Consider the following 25,323-nt stretch of genomic DNA (forward strand, 5'->3'; position numbering starts at 1 on the left):
ATGTCTTACTTTGAACATTTCCTTTAGGGAAAATATTCTTTTTGCCACTTACTTTTCTCGGCAGAAAAAGTGATAAACATTTTATATGAAGTCAGATTATAGGTAGATATATAAACATAAAAGAAATCGAAGTAAACACCATATTAAAAGTAGCGGTCAAATTATTGGCCTTTATGAGAATATAATTTATGCCTAGTTATTCAAGGTATTTTCGATTCCATTATCTATCAAGCGAACTTAACTTACATTTAACTATTTAGCAATGTCGTTCGTTCGTAACTTCAACTAGCTACTAATTTACTAATAGGCTTGACAAATTACTTAGTTTGTTAGACAGAAAATGGAGTTGAAAGTTTCACAAACAGGCAGATGTCTCGGCGCAGTGTCTGTGCTACGCCGCCTTATTGTTCGTAAAGAATTCACCTACAGACGAAATTGCTTCAATGGCTACCCATTTTTAACGTGAAACTTTGCTTCGTCTTTTTGTTCGATCGAAAAACTGCAGACAATGTGGAACTAAAAGTAATGTGACGAAGTTAGAACAGTCTTGACAGAAATTTCCAGCTACCTTTCCAGGTACTTACTGTAAGTAGGTATATTTTAAGCCAATTTGTCTCTTATATTTCTTACTGAGCAAATTAAATACGTTCACTATTGGAATTATATGATAATTAATACATTAAAAAAAATGCCAACTGAGGTAAAAGATCGATTTAAGTGTAACTATAATAAATCAGATCATTAATAATTTATTTTGTTTTAAGTAACAAACAGAAATATGAAAGAAGTAAGGAATAATAATATTATTCCTACTAACATATTATGTTATTTCTGTCAAGGCTTCGTTTGCTTCGTTAACAAGTATAAATAAACTTAGCAAAATTATCATATTATTTCTTGGAATAAATCGTTTTGATTCCAAAGTTATACAGTTCCTAGAACACATGAGAGTGATGAGAGATAATTTTACCACCTTTATTATTTGGCGTAGAATGTCACCACCCCCAATCCTCCAGTGGGTGTCGTAAGAGGCGACTAATGGATCTTACGTGATATGCCATAATTCACACGCTCACCTGAGCGTTGGCAAGTCGCTGCATTCCCTGTCTCTGCCAGTCGTATCGGTTACACGGTCCACTGGTGCCAGGAGGCTGGGAATGAGAGAGTGGGCTTGTAGGAGCGCAACTATTTGCCCAGTGCCCACTATAATCTACTGCCGTATTCGAACTTCAAGATATTCACAAGAGACGACACGTACTAATAGATCCATTCTAGATACGTTATAGTTTAGATATCAACTAGTTCTCTTTTGCAGCGCAATTCGGGCAACCAATGTCACTTTTACGTTAGATAGAGTAAGATATCTATTAGATGTGAATTGGATCTCTAAGTCATATCCCGTGGAAATCGTTCAAGATTATCTCCAGAATCGCGCATATGTCAAATTTGACAGGTTAGATATTATACATATCGTTATCGTATCTTGGTGATGTCTAAAAGATATCTAATAGATGTCTATTTCAAAATCCGAATCGGGCCCCTAGTCACGCGCAAATGACCCTGGCCAATTTCTCAATGGACATCAAGACAAAAGTCCTCCACAACCCACAACTGTAATCACAAAGTTTTGGACGTTCTTCAGACCAATTCAAAGATAAATGTTGTTGTCAAAATGATATCTATATGATGTCATTATGTTATCTGAATCTTTCGTGAATGCATTTCGCTCGTGCTTGTTGGTATATATGTATTGGCTCAAGCAGGACGCAAGGGTGAATGATAACAAAATGACATCATTTACACAACAAAATTTGTGTCTGGGGCAACATACCACTCACGAGGGTTTTGCGCTATAAATATGTCGGTACTCTCAGAAGTATCAAAATACTAGTGGTTACTACAAGTTACTAGTGGCCCGATTCGAACTTTAAGATACGTCAAATATTACGACTAGATACGATATAGAAGATATGTCAGTGTCAAATCCTACGTTTTTGTTTAAAGAAACGTGACTTTTGACACTGACATATCGTATCTAGTCGTAATATTTGAAGTATCTTAAAGTTCGAATCGGACCGTAGATCACACAACTGATCCTGGTAACACAACACACATTCAGAAAACATTAGCCAGTTTAAGCACTTACTTGAAAAAATAAGTCCCGTTGTTGTATCCGAAGAAAGGCACTGTGTATGTCAGCATCCAGATGTTGCCACCGCCGCAGTCGTAGTACGGTTTGGACCACTTCCCGTCCTCGTACGTCACGGAGAGTATCTCGTCGGGAACGCGCGCCGTGTGCGCTGTGTCGTTGTATGTGTAGGTGTTGAATCCTGTAAACGGGCCTTGATGAGAATAGAGCATTTGCTTACAACACAATATTGATAAATTTTTAGAGTAACCTTTTACGTGGGCCATACTGAAAGTTTTTGGATTCTGATATATGAGACGACTTATTTCTCTAAGTGGCCAGTCCAGGAATTTTCAGTATGCCCTAAATATTTAAGCTGGAATTTCAGTCTAGGGCTTAGATTTTAGGCTATTCCGTTGAGTCGCGATAATGTGACCTTGAATTACGTCACACTCATTCAAATGCGTCTCTTCTTTCTACTACCTATTTCTTTTAAAAGCCTTACAACTGATTTAAAAGGAACGTCAGATTTCAGCTAGGTACCTACTTAATTAGTTTCAATCGTTACTGCTTAGGGATGTCACACTGCGTTTGATTAATTGGACACAGGTTGCCATGCCCCTTAGACAGTTTGAATAAAAGTTAAATGAGTGAGCCAAATGGTCATTTCATAAAATTCATACTATGCCTACACTGTTCTTCCGTGATGGGAAAATATAATATAATAAATTTTCAGCATACAAATATTTCACAAATTCCTTTACCGTCTTAATGTCATCTTAAAATTTAATTTTAATAATATCCTAAAGCCATGTCTTTCATTAAATATTTTTGTCTACTATTTTTCCTAGTTGCCTGCTTGACAATCGCTCAAGAAAATGATTTTGTAGGTAGGTACCTACGCACAGGTAAGGGATTGGTAACCATAAATTTTTATTGCGTTCCGCTGTACTCTGTATTTAGCACAATGTTCTTCCACTCTCGTATTTATTTATTATTTCTCTTCATTTCTTTCTCGAGTGCCTTGATAGACTGTCTATCTGTATGTAAGGCATAGAGTGCTCGACGAAATGGACTCATATAGGAAAGGAAATAGACTGGGCACCGGACAACTAGATAATTGGTGGAAATAGGTTTAGTAGGGTGACTACGCTTTCATGTCCATTTAGGTTCGAATGTCTCAGTTTTGCGCTAAACTGCAATAGAGGTCTACTTATCAAGAATAAGTTTATCTCTTACCTAGGCACTGTAAAAACAAACGCCACTACAAATTTTCATGGTTGCATTAGGCATTATAAAGATTTATAGCAACAATAACAATAAGCCAACGTAAAATGTACACGACGGGCAAGTTTTCTCCGAGCATGAAAAATTACCTACATCGATAAATATGCCTACATAGATCTGTAGATCACAGGGTGCTTTTACCACCATAAGAGCGGATTTAGACGGCGCGCGAAATCGCATGCAGTTTTAGTTACATTGCGGACTGTTGGTTACGTCCAATTCAACCGATCGACCAAAACCCGCAATGTAATGAAACTCGCATGCGAGTTCTCGCATTGTCTAAATGAGCCCTAAGTAGCTAAGATTCCGTCCGATTTCACACGAACCGGCAAAAGTAAGCTACGATCTTTCATTGCTGGTACTTATACCTAAACGTAATCTCCAAGGAGGCGCCGCTAGCCTATAACATTACTTGTGTTACCTACATAAATAAAGTAGGTACCTAAGTTTAAAAAATCCTGAGATATACCTACGTATGGACCTAAAGTATTTTTATGAGTATCTTCTAACTGTCGACTTTTTGACACCGAAATTTTTTATCGGTTATCGCTAAAATGTTTTCTTAGACCCACAACTATCTTACGTTAAAACGAAATCGCTTGGTCCCCCCACGCCAGATTGATTGAGATTGAACGAAATTAAGTGACTGGAGCGTAGTGTGGCTATTCCGTATCCCGACACTGAACATTACATTAATGTCTATAAGTTATCTCCTAGAATTTATGGCACAATACCGCAAGTGTACCTACCTACTTTTGAAGCTGAAGTACCTAATTATAAAGGAGAATCCAAATCATCATCATAAATATATTGGCCCCACTGATAATAATATGATAATTAAAACCAAAAATATTACTTTTCTAATGCGCGATAAGATAACGTGCTAGTTAATCAATGCTAAACCGTTATACCTACTTGCGTATTTTTTACATGAAATTAATGTTCCCACCCTCCCACCGCAAAAATTTCCGCAATAATACTCGACACGTGTTTCGCCTCTCTACGAGGCATCTTCAGGAGATGTTCATCTCCTGACACGTGTCGAGTACCTAGTGTTCTTTTGGTGGTGGTTTGTTATATTTATTTGCGTATTTTTTTGCAGTGGGAGGGTGGTAGGGTAAAACTGGGATAGATGCCCCGGGGGTATAGTTGCCTTGATTGCAATTACTCTAGTTTCGCGAATGAAACACATGTTATTTTATTTATCTATCGCGAGACTCTGCAACTACAACTAAGTTGACCGTGCACCGTGTACCGAGCACCGTTGACTCTGCAACTACAACTATCCCCTATATGGGATAGTTGTCCCAAAATTTAGAGGTCCGCAATAATCGCAAATACTCTGGAAATATCAGAGATAATGTTTATTCCTTTTATAAAATTGAAGATAATAAACCAAAGTAGCTACCCGTTTTACAAATAAGGCATCTTGCTTTTTGTACTAAGAGATAACAAGAAATTTCAAAAAGTGGGGCATCTATCCCACTTTTATCCTAACATTAATTGCATGTAAAAAATACGCAAGTAAGTATAACGGGTTAGCACTGATTGACTAGCACGTTATCTTTTCGCGGATTAGCAAAGTAATATTTATGGTTTTAATTAATATGGATTTCCGCAAAGTAACGCCTGATTCTATTCACAATATGATAATTCGAATGAATGGTTAAAATGAACTCCCTAGCTTCCATAGAACAATATAACCCCGAGACTAGCCTTCAGCTTCCACAGAAAGTAACCAACAACTTTGAAGTAAGATACAATGCCTCTATTGAATCTAATAGACCGGGAGATAGTGACACATTTTACTGGGTCATTTGTACCAGTATGGCGGTTCGTCAGGGGTCTAAGCATGTAATGAAGGAAAGAAAATGCTATGACCATAGCGCTGGTACCGGCGGCCCAATCGCGTGGGCGTTAGTCGAACGTGTCGGATAAAATACGAGTGTCGAACGATTTGTACCACAAAAATCCTCGTATTATTCGATAGTCCATAAAAAAGAAGTAGGCGGTAGCGTAATGCCATACTTCTCCGGTGTGACTTACAGCCCGCCATACTGAGGCGAACACGTTAATTAAAAAAAAACAATTCAACCATTTGTACCAAGCTAATTTTTGCACAGGTGATCATCGTCGAGCAGCCATTCATGGACATCACCATGCCATACTTTTCGGATGGTTCCAAATGCCCGCCATACCGCCGCAAGGAAGTTAATTTTTTTTTTTTGTTAAACGATTTGTACCAGTATTGCATTTAAATTTTTGGAGAGTATTTGATAAAATGTGACCGTTATTATAATTGCCATACTTATAGTAGGGGGAAAAAGTGCTGCCATACTTGAAAAACTTATTTAATCGACACGTTTCAAAAATACGACTATACAATACGTAAAATAATTTTTTACAGCATGGCATCATCATATTCTGTTTGATTGGATACAATTATACCTAAAAATAAATTATTACGGATTATAACTACGGTGACTGTGAGACTTAAGCCAAGACTTAAAAAATAAAAAAAAAATTGACGATTTGTACCAGTATGGCATTTGGATTTTTGGAAATTAGATGATGCAATGTGACCATTATTGTATTTGCCATACTTCTAATAGGGGGAAAAAGGGGCACCATACTTGAAAAAGTTGATATTTCAACGGGTTTTCAAAGTACAAGACATAAAATCATTTGTTACAGTATGGCATCTTTGTATCCGGATCGTTTGGGTAAAATTCTACCTAAAAAAAAATATCCCATAAAACGTTTCATTTTACTGGCAACACAGTGGTAGATTTGATGTAATTTAATGGTGAATGGAGGTTTACAGCACGATGAGCCGAGATCTCTATGATTCGAGAAATCGTTCGAGCGGTGGTAGCCGTACAATATTATTCAACATAATATATAGTTATAAGACAAGATTGCCGCCACCTACGTCTTTGAAATTTTGGATTTATATTCGGTAAAACTTAAACTTTCAGGAAAAATTAGTGCCATACTGGTACAAATCGTCAAAAATACGAATAAAATCTTACAATAAAAAAAAATATTGTGCACATTTGCCACCTCCTACAGGTATGGCATTATGAGATTTCTATTTATGATCACACAGAAAGTGTTGAAAAAAAAAATTCAAGATGGTACAAATCGTTTAGCAATAAAAAAAAAATTAACTCCCTTGCGGCGGTATGGCGGGCATTTGGAACCATCCGAAAAGTATGGCATGGTGATGTCCATGAATGGCTGCTCGACGATGATCACCTGTGCAAAAATTAGCTTGGTACAAATGGTTGAATTGTTTTTTTTTTAATTAACGTGTTCGCCTCAGTATGGCGGGCTGTAAGTCACACCGGAGAAGTATGGCATTACGCTACCGCCTACTTCTTTTTTATGGACTATCGAATAATACGAGGATTTTTGTGGTACAAATCGTTCGACACTCGTATTTTATCCGACACGTTCGACTAACGCCCACGCGATTGGGCCGCCGGCACCAGCGCTATGGTCATAGCATTTTCTTTCCTTCATTACATGCTTAGACCCCTGACGAACCGCCATACTGGTACAAATGACCCAGTAAAATGTGTCACTATCTCCCGGTCTATAACCTCTACAGCTTACACTCGAGACTTCAACTTGTTTCAATTGGTTCCTGGTTCTCAATCGCCTCTTCAAACTTGGAATTAAACGTCGAATACAAGTTACTATTGTACACGGATTATATATTGGAACCGGATGCGGTATTTTTAAATTAAAGGGAAAAAACAATAATTGAATTACTTATAGTTAAACTAGTGGTTCTGTCAGTTCGCGAACATAACTTAAACTGAATTATGGCTCCACCATTTTGAAATGTTTCAAAGAACTCTATTTACAGTATTTACCTAATCATCAAACCTGCTTATCTAGAAAATTTTACTAGAATTGGTTGAGAATTGTCGCTATGCGCATCCCCAAGGCGTGTAAAGAAAAGAAAGGAATGCAAATTCTGGTAAGCTTTGGTAGCTCAGTTGGTTAAGGGTAACATTCCATTTCTGACCGCAGCGGCACTACTAGTACGAACGCGTCGGTGTTATTTTCAATTTCCATAGTAAAATGAACAGTAATGCAGCTGTCGTTGGAAATGGACTGTCACCTTAAGACGGAATGGACCGGTGTTCCACAAGGCCGCAAGTTCGAATCTTGCTGGAAGCGGTGAATTTTTAGATTTTCTTGTATAATTTAAAATTAGTTACATCGCTTGCAGACTTATCTGGTTGGCAAAAAAAAGTCTGAATGCTATATTTTAGCATATAATATGTTTTTTAAGGGAAACTGGTCATTAAGTATGTGTTATCACAAATAGTTAATGTTTGTGATCACACATACTTCTTACTCATTATAACTCAAAGGAAAATAGAAGAGTCCGTTTTCAAGTAAAGTATTTAAGTAAGTTTCGCAATAAGTAATTTTGTAATGAGACCAAATTATGATACAATTAACAGACTTGACTGATCAATTACCCAATTTCCCTAACTACCCTAATACATCAAAGAAAAATTATAAAATGAATTTATGATATAAAATGAAAGAAACTTGATTGAATATGACCGAGATTAGGTAAGATTCTCAAAATTATGTTCTAAAACTTATCTTACGTATTATAATGTAAATTATTTTGTTGTTTAAAGAAATTAGCATTCATTCGATCGTCTCTTGTGTTCTACGCATTTTTATTCTAAAACTTTATATATGAAACTCGCTAATTAGTAAACATATTCGAAAAAAGGTGCCACATTTTCGTTCGACATTAAACTTGTATCGGTATGCTAGTAGAATTTTATTTTATTGAAAATGGCTCGTTGAAAATGTATTTGCAAATCGAGAAGTTCCATTAAGACCGATGTCAAGAAAGTTATTGAAATACAACTGCAAATTCTTCTAAGTACCTATCATATAATATTTAGGTACCTATTTAGTTACTTAGTAATACAAAAGTAGCGTGGGCCTCTGATATTCAAACTAAAGTCTGCATACAGCATTTGCGACTGATGTCATAAACCGATCTACTAGAGTACTAAATCATGTACACGTCTTAGTACGCTTTTGTATTAACCGAAGGTTATGGTTAAGAAATCAAAGATATAAATTTATAACGATTCTGAAATTAAGAACTAATGAAACATAATCTTAAAAACTCACCTCTGCGAAACTGATTGTAGTTGCGTATCACGCGCTCAGCATTTTTGCGAGCGATGTAGAACCACTCGGACGTGTTGCTCAAATATTTGTACTCCACGGCCAAGTCTTTAGCCAATATTGGCCCCTCCGGCAATCGGTACGCGAAGGGACAAAAGAGCTGGTAATCCTTATACTGAAACTGATCGTAGCAGTTCCCCGCAGCAAAAATATCATCATCAAACTCTACCATAGAAAATACACTAGCATGCAGCAAGTATTCATTGTGCATCACTGACGGACCAGCATATTTCCATAATCTGGTCAGCATGTTCGCCCTATTCACAGCCACGTCGGCTTCTATCCTAAATCTTTCTTGAGCATATCTATCTACAACTCCTTCGCCTAAATTCAAATCAGTCCCCGCTGTACAGTTTTCTCCCAGCAAATGCTGGGTTTCTATTAACCTTAGGAATCTAGTAACAACGTCTTCATGTACAGGCCTAGATATAGTGATGTTTTCTACATCTACAGTTTCATTAGTTACTGTATTTACGTTTTCGGGTGTGTCTATCTTTTGGGTTTCATTGTCGTAGCTATGTTCTAGGTTTAACAAGTGTCCTGTGAGGGTTACGTCTGAGGGTTTGGTGTAGTGGGCGGAGGAATAGTTTCCGAAGAACTTTTGGAACTGGCTGAAGTCTTTGATGGCGCCATCATCGCTGTCTGCGCCGTACGGTCTGAGGGCGGATACTATCGGATCTTCCCCAGATTTGTCGATGCTTTCTGTAACAAAGAAATATTTTTCATTAACATCCTCCAACGTAAAACTAAAAACGGTGATAGTATTAAAATTTTATCTTGAATTTCTATTACATGTTCATTTGCATATTGATATTTTTCAAATTACATAAATATTACAGAATAATCAACGCAAGGTTGACCTTGATCTTGTTACAAAATACTAAGAAGACAGAAATGGTAAACAAAATAAACGCAATAAAACGACATTTTTTAAATAACAAATGTTTGCTTCTAACTTTTCTGAACTCCAAAGAAATTTAATCTCAGCGACTTATTTCGTTTTGACATATCCGATTAACCTACTTTCAAATTCAATTCATCATTCAAGTTCCTGGCAACTTTGTTTTACAGATTTCGATTCCCAAGACCAACTATGAAATCTAAACTAGCGTATTACTTGAGAAAGCATTCTCTTAAACTTAGAATTCAGTGGCTTCCGGGACTAACGTCGAATTACCCAAGCAAACAATAGAGGTAACCAGTAAACTACTCAAGCAAACACCAACTTAAGTAATAATAGACGTAGATCATATCACTATAGTAACAGGTAACCTACCGGAATAACGCGTCACGGAATAATAAACAGAACCCAGTAAAACATCAACTAATAACAATGCCCAATTTAATCAAAATAACGACATCGTTTCATCACTACCTGCTTGTAGCTTTACCTCCAAAGAAACCTCATCTTTATTAAAATGTGAAAATTCTCCTCCATCCGTACGGATGGTGATTCTTGTAAAGACGTTTTTCGCGTAAAGGGGATTCAGCTGTCGTTGGGTCGGGTGTGTAAAATCTTTGCAATCCCCTATAAAGGAGGATTTTGTTTATGAGGACAACAAATAGAGCAATCGCGACTTTCATTACAACCGGGAGGCTGCGAATTGATAGCTACGGTTATTTATCGCAAGTAATTTTGTTGTTATGCATTCCCAATGTTGCGAAAACGCGTGAATGTTGAGTACTGGAGCGAACCAGGGTATCATGACCTAGAAATTTGCACAAAGAGGAAAAGCTAAGTAGACGTGTTATTTTAATGGATCAGGCGTAGGCGATAGAGGAAATGTGTGAGTGTGATTTATATCAAAATCTTATTTTGAGGGATAATGGATGACTTTTTCCCTATTCCCACTTTTTCCTAGATTAAACGTTTTGTTATGAGAAATCATGCTTAAGTTGCTTATATTTACCGCAGCTATTTGATTTAAGATATGAATTTGAATTAAGATATTTTGCCTCCATGTTAGAGAGATGCAGTCATTGCAACAAGTCCGCGTAGAATCCGCCACTCGCGTATTCGGTATGCGATAGGAATGTCTCTTGAACACAGTTGCTGCTGGGTGCCAGATGGCGCGATTCAATAAGGAATCGGTCATGAACGGGATCCCTTTAAACACTATCTGCTTTTTTTATCTTTGCGTTACACAGGGGATATGTTTAGGTTTTGAGGTCACACGCATGGGACACAAGAAGAATTGTCCCTACCCTATGATAACTACTTACCATCAAGCGCGTTGTATGCCTGTCTACATAATTCTGAAACCATTTAGTAATAACCAGTTCAGAACTTCCTTGTAGAAAATTAAATCGAAAATACCACAAAATACCACTCGTACCCCACCAAAGACCTACGGAACATAAAACAGGAAAAACAGGTCTTATCATAGATGTTAATATAGACATTCTTATGTTACCTTCTTCATAATTGAAAGATATATCAAAGTAGTTTATTAATATAAATCAATTTCACTACATACCAAGCTTATTAAACTTAATTTACTTAACTTACATATGTTTGCAATAAGAAATCCGTAACGCAGGCTTCGTCCGGTGGCCACAAATGCAAATCAGCAACATGCCTCGTCCCAAACATACCAAGGATGATGTCATTATAAAATCTAAGTTAAACAATATTTAACCGTCACAAATCGTACCTGGCTCAAATGTCCCCATTACGCTGGCAGTGTTACCGCGCTGAATGGCCAATGAGATCTGTTGGACCAGGTACGATCCGGACCGAGAATCGCCCCCCATGTCCCTCAGCCACCGACCCAAATCCCTCACAAAGTCCCTAGCCTCCACAGCCCAAGGCCCTGCAGTCTCGACTGCAACTGGGACAAAGTCTTACATTGGTTCATAATTTGGTTTTCACTTGTAAACACGTGGTTGAGTACCTACAGCTTGAACACGAGGTCCAAGAAGGCGATATGTCACCCCGCTTGCCTCCCACACCTCGATGCGAGATACCTAACCACAGCGCACACCGCACACCCCTTCCTTCGTTCAGATTGCAGGATTAGTTTTAAGTAAATGGCATTTAATTCTAATGACAAATTCCAAGCTTGTCTTAAGAGCAAAGGGGATGGCCGCTTCTCACACAAACGTAGTGCCAATTCCCCTCTGCATATTGATTGACGTTATGCAATGTATTTTTACATACCTTGATGTATATTAACAATAGTTATGCCCGTGGGTCAAACAGATCACTGTGTTATGTCTTTCCTGTGGGGTAAAACTAGGGTGTTATCGCGAACAGTACATTTTTCTCTCCTGTGGGCAATAGTTAACAGCTTGTGGGCATGTAAGCAATGATTTTATCATAGTTCTCTAAATAAAAGGAGGACCTTTTCACGTGGATAAGGGTTAAATAAGAAAATTAGCCTTTATAGCCCTTAACTCTTGTGTATGTCTACAGGAAAGACATAACACAGTGATCTGTTTGACCCCCGTACGTTTGAAATAAAAAAATATATAATTAAGAGCGAAAAACAGATTTCATACAAATTTTTAAAAGCTTGTAATTTTTATATTATTAAAAAAATTCAAAAAAAAGCAAACGTAGGGGCATAGCCGTGGTTGATATACAACAAATTGTGTCCAAATATATTCAATAGTGTTAATATTCAGAGTTCAGTGTTTCATATTATTTTATTTTTATTTTTAATATTCAGAGAGGAAAATTAGGACTACGTTTGTATGAAAAGGCGATTTCACGCGGGTCCTCCACTTTCGTCTTAATCTAAACCTAACTCTAGTTCAGCAATATGTTGGGATGTGAATGTCCTAATCAAGCACCTACACTCACCGCAAACAGTTAGGTAAGTCTTTAGCAACTAAGTTTCCACTTCATATCTAAACAAACCATAGAGTACTACCCTCAGAATCAGCTTTAAGAAGGATTTTTGAACCGCAATATCACTAAACATGTATGTGGGATTAGAAACTCAAGAAGGAGTAAACAGATAGAAGAGAATTTCGTGAGATTACCGCATTATCGATTAAATCTGATTATTTTTCCTTTTTCCCTAAAAAGTACCTCAAAAAGATAAAACGGAACTTTTATAGGATCACTCGTGCGTCTGTCTGTCCGTCTGTCAGAGCCCATTTTCTCCAAAAATACTGTACCAAATAAGTTGAAATTTAGTACACATATGTAAATTCGTGACCCAAAGACGGACATCTTACGCAAACAAATGAATTTTAAATATGGAGGCCACTTTTGGGGGATAAACGAGAAAATTTAAAAATAATATTGTTTAAACTATATCGTGTTACATATCAAATGAAAGAGCTCATTTCGAGAATCTTAAAAATTTTTGTTATTTTAAATGAAATAATTTAGAAAATAGCCAAAAAATTAGCATTTCCCCCTCCCTTTATCTCAGAAACTACTGGGTCTACAATTTTGAAAAAAAAAATATAAAATAGTTCTTTACCTATAGGTGACAGGAAAACCCATTAGAAATATGCAGTCAAGCGTGAGTCGGACTAATTACTTAGTTTTTGATCCGACCACTACGGTTTTTTTTTAGGCAATTCACTCGCGTGTCACATATAAAAAATACATTGTTAAAATTGGGTAATGTACGGAACCCTTGGAACGCGAGTCCGACTCTCACTTGGCCGGTTTTTTTACACCTTCTTAGATATACATATCTTTACATTAAACCATTTGTTGGAAAAGGAACTTTACTCCGTAAAAGAATATATACAGATAATTAAATAAATATTGAACATAGTTAGTTATATGTATATTAGATACTTGACATTGATGCGTACTATACAGTACTAGATCTATTTAATAATTGTTTTTATTATGTTATATTTTTTTAGACTTAGTATTAATTTTAATTTTTTATTGACATCATTTTCTATGATTTGTACTTTCTAGTACTGAAACTGATTTAATTCTTCTATTGACATTGTTTTATTTTTATATTTTTTACTATTGTGACATTTTGACGTTTTTAATTTATTTCGATTTGAATTCTTTTTGATTTGTTATGTACTAATTTTATTTTATTTTATGTTTTGATGTTCGGTTCTAATTCTTATTATTATTCTGAAAAACGATCATCATACGACAAGTAGTACAAGCTGAAATGTATGTATATTTTACCTGTATGAAAATTGTATATTGAGATAAATAAACTAAACTAAACTAAACTAAACATTTCAAACTGCTGTCACTTTATTCGTCCTAATTCTGAATATAGCTATAGGGGCCATGCACGTTGGCCAGTCTGCCATCTTGTGGCCTGAATTGAAAACATAAACTTTACATTGACACTTCACGGCTTGTGGGTGTAGGTCGGCGGTCGGCAACCTGCGGCCCGCGGGTCGCATGCGGCTCGTGAAACTGTCACTTGCGGCCTGCGAGCCTCTCTGGCTATGTAATATTGAGAAACGACAATGTCTGATAAAGTCATAAATATTAACAAAGTGCGGCCCGCGTCAACTTACTCATCGTTAACTACGCTACTAAAACTACGCAAACAAAGGTTGCCGACCGCTGGTGTAGGTCATTGACGTATTATATCTATGGACTGGCCTTACGGGCACTAAAACTGGTACTAGTTCAGCGGTGTGACGCACCAATTCGAGCCAATCGCGCAGCCTAACGCAGCTAGTTGCGACCAATCGTGCGCGCGCGCGTGATGCGAACTCATCAACCAATCGCGTGCGTGATGCGAACTCATTAACCAATCGCGTTGTAGCGGTGTCACGCCGCTGTACTGGCCCCATTCTTATTGCCCGTAAGGCCAGTCCTGAGATTTTAGGTTCTCCTTGTGGCTGACGTTGGACGCTTAAACTAGACTATTTCGTGCCAATAAACAGAATGACTCAGGAAAAAAATATCCATGTTAATCACAGAAATAAATGCCCTTATCAGTATTTATATTAGCTTCGTAGGCAGCGTCTCTACCAACAAGGCCAGTCAGGTTATCAAAAATCAATATGAGAGGCACCAAGTGAGTTGGCTCCATCTAGTAGTTGGTACAAGATCTGTAGAATAAACATAGCCACGTATTCGAGACAGTTACGCAAACTAATGGACAAGTCACACAAAATGATTACGCCTAGTAACACGTACTAGGTCGGCTTTTGGTGTTCCGTACCCAAAAAGGAAAATATGTTTCGTCTATCAAGACTTAAAATGTTGAAATGAATTTATTTTCGCTCTTAACTCATAAGAGATTATGATAATATAATCAAATAAATAAACTCAAATAAAATTCATAGCTATAGTAAATATCATATAATTATGTACCACATCGAATTGTGTTAAAAAAAGCACTTATGTATTTTATATCTTATTAGTTAGCACTATTATGGCTAAGTATAACGTAGAAATAATTTGATTCAATAACACGTTGTTTGAAGCCGTTTTCCGTACGAGTAGGTACCCGTTCGCCAACAAAACCAAAATAAATAAGATAGACGGTGAATGAAGCTTACGTATTTTATATCGACGTAAGCTCATTCTGATGTATTGAAGATTATGTCCATGGTCATTGGTCAGTAAGTAAAGGAAAATAAGACGTTTATAAATATATATATTTTCTAAGGACACACGAGGCCTGAATTGTACTTAATCTTTGGCTTATTATATATTACGTTTCTTTCTTTTTGTTTGGTACCTTCCGTGCTTATTTTGTCACTTGATAGTCTCATCGGAAGATCAACGCTGGAAGTCGCCAGCAACATGCTGAGATGATGCCATTTCGGGACACTTTATTTTCACTGTTATACATATTGTCTGTGTGTTCACGAATAAAAACATTCTATTCTATTAGAAGGTTTTAAGAAACTCTTAAATAGTTACCTGAAAATATTTGAAAAAAGTGACATCAAAATCGGAAAAATAGTGCTTGCAATTTTGTAGATCATCGTCGTATCGTACTCAATCCTCATTTTGCTCATATATTTCGAATATGTTTGATACCTACCTATTATCATTACAGGATAGCCCGAAAATATGTTGATACAACTTTTTTAGGAATATTTCTCTTACTAAATACACGTCTTTTACAAAATATCATTTAAACAGTTTTATATAATTAAAACATCAATTAAATTGTTTATTGTTTAACTGAAACAAAAACTATTTAATTTATAATATTCTCGTTTGGCTTTATTAATTATTATATATATATGTCGGACCCTGACACCAGAAAGACGTATTGCAGCGTTATAGTTCATTATTTTAGACGCCTGTATAAAATCGATTAGCAATGTTGAGCTACGTATTATTTGGTTGTAACAAAATAAATAAAGTTGTGTAGAGAGTAACTCCGTCTATTGGCGCATTGTTGTAATAAAGTTGCGTACAGAGTAACGCCACCTATTGGCGTGTTGTTGAACTAAAATGACAGGTAGAAGGCTTTGGAACGTCGAGAGGTTTCTCTCGAGTGAGCGTAGGCACGAGTTGGCGTTTTTGTCGGTATGTTGGTAGACTGGTCGAGCAGGTTTGCCAACTTGACTGAGGCGGGAGCGGAGAGGCTCCGCCGCTGGTAGTTCTTCTTGATCGGACCGCGCTAGAGATCGGACGTACTCGTTAGCCAACCTCGTGCCTAACTCGCTACGTTCCTGAAGGTTTATACCTGAAGGATTATTCTGATAGCTTATAGAATCCCGCGTTCTTTAACCATTTAGCTAAGTGTTTTATTTCAAGTGTTATTTTGATTTCTTATGTTTCATTAGAAGCTTACTTTTGTGAAATAAAGAAATGATGTGTTATGTGTTGTTTTAAACTTGTTTTGAAAAGATTTGTCCCTCTGAGTTTGTTGCCGGTCCCATATAGGACTAAATCTTCTCAGGTCAGATATGTAGGGTTGAAGCCGGCCTAGTTTGAATTGAATAAAGATTTAAACGGTTTCTTTTTACTTTCATATCGCTCCCTTAAGTTAAAAATAGCAATTAGTTCTTTTAAACATTTAGTACTGAAGTATAGTAGGCACTAGTATGGTTAACGAGTCCTAAGGTTTATTTCATGCACTGGTAGCATGGTAGCATACTGGTTTAGCTGTGAAGTAATACATCGAGATACTACCCCACGCGCCCACCGCCTTTTAGGACCATCGATATTCGACATCAGCAAGTGGGATGGATGCGGAGTTTCATGTATTGCTTACACAGCCACCTGGGAGCGTGGTGTATTTCCGTGTGTTTTGGTGACCTACATTCCATAATCTGGACACGTGGTAATGGTAAGCTCACGTGTCTAACCTTTATTGAAAGGTGAGTGCAATTCATTGTTATTTGGTGAGAATTATTGTGAAATTGTGATTGATGCAGTCGAGCATAGCGGTCGTTACGTGACGTCATCTCTGGGATCGTTACGTTTCTTTGTAATTAATTTTTGTAATCCATTTAAATCGAAGCGATCTTGAATTATTTTGATGTGAAATCCATCTTGTTAATTACAATCAAATATCGGCTATCACGACGTGATATTATTTTATCGCTCACTTGTGAATCTACCCTCAATAATTGATTTTTTATGAAGATACAATTAATTTTTATAATCCATTTAAATCTAAGTGATCTTGAATTATTTTGATGTGAAATCCATGTTGTTAATTACAACCAAATATCGGCTATCACGACGTGATATTATTTCATCGCTCACTTGTGCATCTACCCTCAAAAAATATTTTTTTTTTGAAAATACAATGCACCGTTAGAAATTGATCCTGTAATTCCTCCTGTAATCCTGTTTAGTAATTAATAAAATTGCGACAAATTATTGCCCGTAATGCCGTGATAGATCACAAATCGTGCATACTATGGAAACATGAGCTACGCATATGAAAATTAATGTTACAGTGTCCTACAGCCCGAGCCGAGCCAACTTAGAGACGCCATCACGCCTGTAACACAGAAGCAGCTGTGCAGTCTCTTCTGTGCTGGAGATTTGGAAATAAAAGGACAGGTTTCGTTCTGATTGCTTATTAGTGATTTTTATTTTGAGTGTAATGGCGAAGCATAACAGTCGAATGTAACTAATTAGCTGTCACTTTTCGTATTGGCCCTTTTACCGTGTTACTTATTTTTGGGACACGTGTTTGTTTGTTCATAGAAGGAAATAAAACGCACTCATTGAAGTTTCAATTTTAATCAGAGATTTTTAAAGTCTCATATCCATTAGTAACATATCTTTAGTGTCCACTACTAGGGCATTACGTAAACCTTTGAGTTTAGCCTGCATACATGATAAATGATAAATCTGATACCGTGCAAATGATGATTTCAGTACCAGCCAGCTATGATGAACCACCGCTCTGTCAAGAGTGTCCCGATCAAGATGATGAACCACATCGTGCATCTCGCCATATGCCGCAGCAACGGCAACTGCAAGGCGGAAAGCATCAGCCTTCGTGCTTGGGTTGGACTTCACCACCACCTTTGACTGGGACGCGTGCATCATGCTTTATTAATCTGGTGAGCAGTTCCCATTTTGTTGGGATTATTTTGAGATGTTTTACTTCTGCATAGAAGTTTTGAGCGAGTTTCTGTTGTTAAAAGCTAAAGTAGAAAGCGATCTTTAGTGATTTGATCAGTAATGTTCAGTTTCAGTCGATCAGTTGACGCTGATAGTGTCAGTGATTCTAAGTTACATGATTGTAACGCTTTTTTTTTATTTTCTTTTTTTTGGAATTCACTCTTAACATTGTTTTTGCTTTCGACGGACTGAAAGCTTGTACTTTCGAAGGACTGAAAGTACGCCCGATGGACTGGGCACTACTGTTTTGCTTTCGATGGACTGGGCACTACTGTTTTGCTTTCGATGGACTGGGCACTACTGTTTTGCTTTCGATGGACTGAAGGCAAGCCCGATGGACTGGGCACTACTGTTTTGCTTTCGATGGACTGAAGGCAAGCCCGATGGACTGGGCACTACTGTTTTGCTTTCGATGGACTGAAGGCAAGCCCGATGGACTGGGTACTACTGTTTTGCTTTCGATGGACTGAAGGCAAGCCCGATGGACTGGGCACTACTGTTTTGCTTTCGATGGACTGAAGGCACGCCCGATGGACTGGGCACTACTGTTTTGCTTTAGATGGACTGGGTATTGTTTAGTGACCGCATCAGAAGTGCCGGAGCATGTAAGAGGTGCACGTGGTCTGCTTTTTATGTGCAGAATGCTCTTTGCAAGGAGTAGCACTTACGCGGCTGAGATGGTTACTTCTGACGAGGGTCTGGTATCTGCTGAAGGACTTGCAATGCACCGAAGGACTGGTGTTGTTTTGTTTATGTACTGTGTTCATATGAGTAAAATTGGCATTATCAAATCAGAATATTATTTGTTTTAAGATGTCTTACAAAAATTTAGATCACATATGACCAAAGATTTTTTTTTAATGCCAGATAATTTCCCCGTAAATTGATATTGATGACAATAGTAGTGATACTGTCGAGCAATGAATTAGAGCTGTTGTGATTTGTGTTTTTGATGTTTGAGATTGTTCTGTTTTCAAATAAATTTGAGAGTATCCGCCAGATGGAGGCGATGATTAATGGAGTGTATCCGCTAGATAGCGGCGATGATTACTGATTATTTTTATTAAGTCGTTGCTCGATGGACTATTTTTGACTAGAGAATTGAGGATTGTTAAAGTAATTTTGAACAATCATTTTTTCTGGTTGGATTGATAACAAAGTTTGATTTTAATAGTAATTTGAGAGAGACCTAAATTGTGGGTCAGGAATGACCGAGCGATGAGATACTGTGCTGAGTATTTTGTTACAGAATCAAATGCATACACCCACACACGAGGACGTGTGTAGCGCAGGACGGCCGTGTCGGACCCTGACACCAGAAAGACGTATTGCAGCGTTATAGTTCATTATTTTAGACGCCTGTATAAAATCGATTAGCAATGTTGAGCTACGTATTATTTGGTTGTAACAAAATAAATAAAGTTGTGTAGAGAGTAACTCCGTCTATTGGCGCATTGTTGTAATAAAGTTGCGTACAGAGTAACGCCACCTATTGGCGTGTTGTTGAACTAAAATGACAGGTAGAAGGCTTTGGAACGTCGAGAGGTTTCTCTCGAGTGAGCGTAGGCACGAGTTGGCGTTTTTGTCGGTATGTTGGTAGACTGGTCGAGCAGGTTTGCCAACTTGACTGAGGCGGGAGCGGAGAGGCTCCGCCGCTGGTAGTTCTTCTTGATCGGACCGCGCTAGAGATCGGACGTACTCGTTAGCCAACCTCGTGCCTAACTCGCTACGTTCCTGAAGGTTTATACCTGAAGGATTATTCTGATAGCTTATAGAATCCCGCGTTCTTTAACCATTTAGCTAAGTGTTTTATTTCAAGTGTTATTTTGATTTCTTATGTTTCATTAGAAGCTTACTTTTGTGAAATAAAGAAATGATGTGTTATGTGTTGTTTTAAACTTGTTTTGAAAAGATTTGTCCCTCTGAGTTTGTTGCCGGTCCCATATAGGACTAAATCTTCTCAGGTCAGATATGTAGGGTTGAAGCCGGCCTAGTTTGAATTGAATAAAGATTTAAACGGTTTCTTTTTACTTTCATATCGCTCCCTTAAGTTAAAAATAGCAATTAGTTCTTTTAAACATTTAGTACTGAAGTATAGTAGGCACTAGTATGGTTAACGAGTCCTAAGGTTTATTTCATGCACTGGTAGCATGGTAGCATACTGGTTTAGCTGTGAAGTAATACATCGAGATACTACCCCACGCGCCCACCGCCTTTGAGACCATCACTATTCGACATATATATATATATATAAGTTCGCCTTTGTACTTCTTACTAATTGTATGTTATTTTTGATATGTCTTTTTGTACAATAAAGAGTTTACTACTACTACTACTACTACTATATATATAATACGGACTTATTTTTGGGCCACACAGTAAAATAAAATTAATCGAAAATATCATACAAGTAAACAAGTACCTATATAATTTGTAATCTCATCAAAAAATGAATAGCCATATTTGCCAAAAATACAAGGTAGTGCCTGAAAAAAATGAGCATCATTATTTGCCAAGCATCTTTCATTTATTTTCAATGTATCCGACGAATATTGTTTCAAAAAAGGCTTTCATATGCTTGAAAAGGCAATATCCGACTTATTTCAATTTATATGACTTTTGCAAGCCAGCTTTATTGTTTCTGAAGGATCCCAAATACAAAGTAAACTTAAATATAATATGAAATCCCAAATATTTATTTCCGCAAGGTAATGCCATGTATTTTCAGAGTTTTTTTGGTGTTGACAGATATGAAATTGGCTTAGAACAAGGATTTATTGTGGCGTGGGTTGTTTTTGGGTGAGTGTACTCACCTGATATTTAGTTGGTAGGGTCTGTGCGGAAAGAGAAGAGTCGTAGAATGTATGGGCTACCCTACATTCCACGACTCTTCTCTTTCCGCACTGACTCTATTAAGTAGAATTAACTTAAGAGCGCTCTTACAAGAAAAGTCGAAATAATGCAAAATTGATGATACTAGTCGACGAAATTCAGGACTTTGCGCTCATTATTAGAAACAATGAGTACTTGTTCCAGTAAAAGCGTCTTCTTATCTTTATAAATATCGTTGTAAATATTAGAAAAAGGACTTATTAAATTAGTAATGATTTTTTTTCTGATGGTCGTTTCCGAAAAACCCCGTGAAGCACTGAATGGCGAGCTCTTATTTGGAAATGTTGAGAATTTTACTCTGCTAAACCTGGCTATTTTGTATTACTAATACCCTGTACTTTAGGCATATCAAACTATATTTTTCCTACATACCTTTGAGAAAGAGAAAATCAAAGTAAAACGAACTCGATTTTCTCTCCGAAACAAGTGTCAATTCCTTCGAAAATCTACTTAATATCGAAGTCATTTTCATACTCAAGCAATCTGCAACGTTTGCTTATACTGTTGGTATACATTAGTGTTTATGAAATTCTACTATAATTTTTTGGCAATTTTTTGAAAACTACTCTATATTACCGATGACGCGCGCTGCGCCAGCTCAGTGCCGCGGCAGAGCTTGTAGAGGCAGGACGTGTGTCGGTCGGCTCCGCACATTTTCAACGGCGACGACGAGGTTTTTTATCATTGTGTGCGGCGGGCGCCGTGTAAAACGCTATACTGTGTGCGTGTAAACCGCAACGAGAGACTTTGATCCTAGCACTGTTTTTATAGTATTATAATTTATAATGGTACAGTTGAATAAACTACCGGACAGGATTAAAAATATTTGAAACGACCTGACATTCTATATGTATTTATTTGACTCAAGATAGTACTCAGGGTCTGATGATGGAGCCGGAAGGTGGTCACCGGTACCAATCAACCATGCAACTAAACCACTTCGTGTTTAGGCTCATTTTATTCATCTCAACAAGATCTTTGACACAAGATAGTACTCAGGGTCTGATGATGGAGCCGGAAGGTGGTCACCGGTACCAATCAACCATGCAACTAAACCACTTCGCGTTTGGGCTCGTTTGATTCGGCTCAACAAGATCTTTGACTTAAGATAGTACTCAGGGTCTGATGATGGAGCCGGAAGGTGGTCACCAGTACCAATCAACAATGCAACTAAACCACTTCGTGTTTAGGCTCGTTTTATTCGTCTCAAAAAGATCTTTGACTTAAGATAGTACTCAGGGTCTGATGATGGAGCCGGAAGGTGGTCACCGGTACCAATCAACCATGCAACTAAACCACTTCGTGTTTGGGCTCGTTTGATTCGTCTCAACAAGATCTTTGGCACAAGATAATACTCAGGGTCTGATGATGGAGCCGGAAGGTGGTCACCGGTACCAATCAACCATGCAACTAAACCACTTCGTGTTTAGGCTCGTTTGATTCGTCTCAACAAGATCTTTGACACAAGATAGTACTCAGGGTCTGATGATGGAGCCGGCAGGTGGTCACCGGTACCAATCAACCATGCCACTAAACCACTTCGTGTTTAGGCTCGTTTTATTCGTTTCTATAAGATCTTTGACACAAGATAGTACTCAGGGTCTGATGTTGGAGCCGGAAGGTGGTCACCGGTACCAATCAACCATGCAACTAAACCACTTCGTGTTTAGGCTCATTTGATTCGTCTCAACAAGACCTTGGACACAAGATAGTACTCAGGATCTGATGATGGAGCTGGAAGGTGGCCACGGGTACCAGTCTACCATGTAACTGAACCACTTCGTGTTTGGGCTCGTTTGATTTGTCGCAACAAGATCTTTGACACAAGGTAGTACTGAGGGTCTGATGATGGATCCGGAAGGTGGTGACCGGTACCAATCAACCATGCAACTAAACCACTTCGTGTTTGGCTTCGTTCGATTCGTCGCAACAAGATCTTTGACACAAGTTAGTACTCAGGGTCTGATGATGGAGCTGGACTGTGGCCACGGGTACCAGTCTACCATGTAACTGAACCACTTCGTGTTTGGGCTCGTTTGATTTGTCGCAACAAGATCTTTGACACAAGGTAGTACTAAGGGTCTGATGATGGATCCGGAAGGTGGTCACCGGTACCAATCAACCATGCAACTAAACCACTTCGTGTTTGGCTTCGTTCGATTCGTCGCAACAAGATCTTTGACACAAGTTAGTACTCAGGGTCTGATGATGGAGCTGGACTGTGGCCACGGGTACCAGTCTACCATGTAACTGAACCACTTCGTGTTTGGGCTCGTTTGATTCGTCGCAATAAGATGTTTGACACAAGATACTACTCAGGGTTTGATGATGGAGCTGATGATGATAGACAGGTACCCGTCGCCACCTTCGCGCTCCATCATCAGACCCTGAGTACTACCTTGTGTCAAAGATCTTGTTGAGATGAATAAAACGTGCCTAAACACGAAATGGTTTAATTGCATGGTTGATTCGTACCGGTGACCACCTTCCGGCTCCAACATCAGACCCTGAGTACTATCTTGTGTCAAAGATCTTGTTGAAACGAATAAAACGAGCCTAAACACGAAGTGGTTTAGTTGCATGGTTGATTGGTACCGGTGACCACCTTCCAGCTCCATCATCAGACTCTGAGTATCACCTAGTGTCAAAGATCTTGTTGAGACGAATCAAACGATCCTAAACACGATGTGGTTTAGTTGCATGGTTGATTGGTAATGGTACCTTCCAGCTCCATCATCAGACCCTGAGTACTGTCTTGTGTCAAAGATCTTGTTGAGACGAATCAAACGAGCCCAAACACGAAGTTGTTTAGTTACATGATAGACTGGTACCCGTGGCCACCTTCCAGCTCCATCATCAGACCCTGTGTATCTTCAGTGTCAAAGATCTTGTTGAGACGAATCAAACGAGCCTAATCATGTTACTACATGGTTGATTGGTATCCGTGACCACCTTAATCATCATCAGATCCTCAGTACCAGTTCGTTTTTAAACCCTCGTTGATACAAACTTTACAACCTATAGGTACCAAATGCAATGACGAAACATGTAAATAAGCGAGTAGGTACCTATAATTTCTTTCGAGTAATATACCTTCATAAGTACGAGTATGGGGCTATTCATAAATTACGTCGTTTCAAATGGGAGGAGTGGGGGGGGGGGGGACAGGACATCGGATGATGGTAACATGACGTAGGAGGAAACAGATTCATCCGAAGCTTGATTTTTGGATGATTTGAGGGGTGGGGGGGTCAAAAATCGTCAAAAATAGATGACGTAATTTATGAACAGCCCCTATGTACATTTGCACTGCATTTAGTATTTTCGTACTTACCAAATAACAGTTTTAGAACTTTAAAAGTTAAGTACAGTTAGCGAAGGATCAAGAATGTTTAATCCATCATTGTAGTGCGAGTGTGGTAGAAGGGTTCGGCGTACTGAGCTCGCACGGCCTGCCGCAGCGCGTAAAATACCTAAACTCGCTCAACGCCGAAATGTAATAGCGCTCTTAATATGTTGTGTCTCCTTCGATGTCGGCTCGAAGAGCGGTTGTAGGTTTACGGCATAACAATGCATGACTCAATTAAGTATTAATATAGTAGGTACCTATAGATTCCTAAATTATATTTGTTGTTTGATTATTCGTATTCAGGGGTTGAACTGTAGCCCTAGTCTAAATATACTCCAGTAAAGATACGGTTACGTTAAACATTAATTAGTAATAGGCAATTTTTTTTTTATTCCTGTTCTTTAGATCATTTTAAGATACTTTATTTTCGAATCCAACAAACTTTCTGTCCGGAAGTAGGTAAAAAAAAATTGTTAAAAAAAAGAGCCGTTCTTGTTTGTTAAAAATAGTAATAGTATATTTAGTTCGTAAACGTGACGAAAATAATATTTATAATGAGTCGACAATGGAATCAGTCAAAATATTAACACGGAAAATAACTAATTCAATAAATGGCGGGGCCTCACGGATATACGTCGTAACTTGATATAAAAAAAAAGTAATAATTAGGTCTTTGATTGAATTACCATAAAACTACCTCATTAAGCTATTTATCCGAGAATCCGACATCAATATTATTTGTATCACTTGTATATATATTTACGCCTTAAACATGCTAGAAAAAATGGTTATAGATATAATTTCTTGCAGACTTTGTTCTGATAACGTTCAAAGTGATATTCAATACATAATCACACAAAAATATGGTCAATGTAATAAATATGTGCATTTTAACAAATTTCTCTAAATGAAACTACCAAATTTGAA

General features: G+C 37.8%; 1 protein-coding gene across 2 annotated transcripts in view; it reads right to left on the minus strand.

Annotated features, from left to right (window-relative positions):
* Positions 1-25,323, minus strand: part of LOC134789690 (probable G-protein coupled receptor CG31760) — a 158,687-nt gene that overhangs the window by 62,488 nt on the left and 70,876 nt on the right. For both annotated transcript variants that reach the window (XM_063760296.1, XM_063760295.1), the window contains exons 2-3: positions 8,594-9,352; positions 2,147-2,330 (exon numbers count right to left, since the gene is read on the minus strand). In XM_063760296.1, the coding sequence (XP_063616366.1) occupies positions 2,147-2,330; positions 8,594-9,352 (943 nt within the window). The remainder of the gene's footprint in view (positions 1-2,146; positions 2,331-8,593; positions 9,353-25,323) is intronic.

The sequence above is a fragment of the Cydia splendana genome, chromosome 4, assembly GCF_910591565.1.
Source record: "Cydia splendana chromosome 4, ilCydSple1.2, whole genome shotgun sequence".
NCBI lineage: Eukaryota > Metazoa > Arthropoda > Insecta > Lepidoptera > Tortricidae > Cydia > Cydia splendana.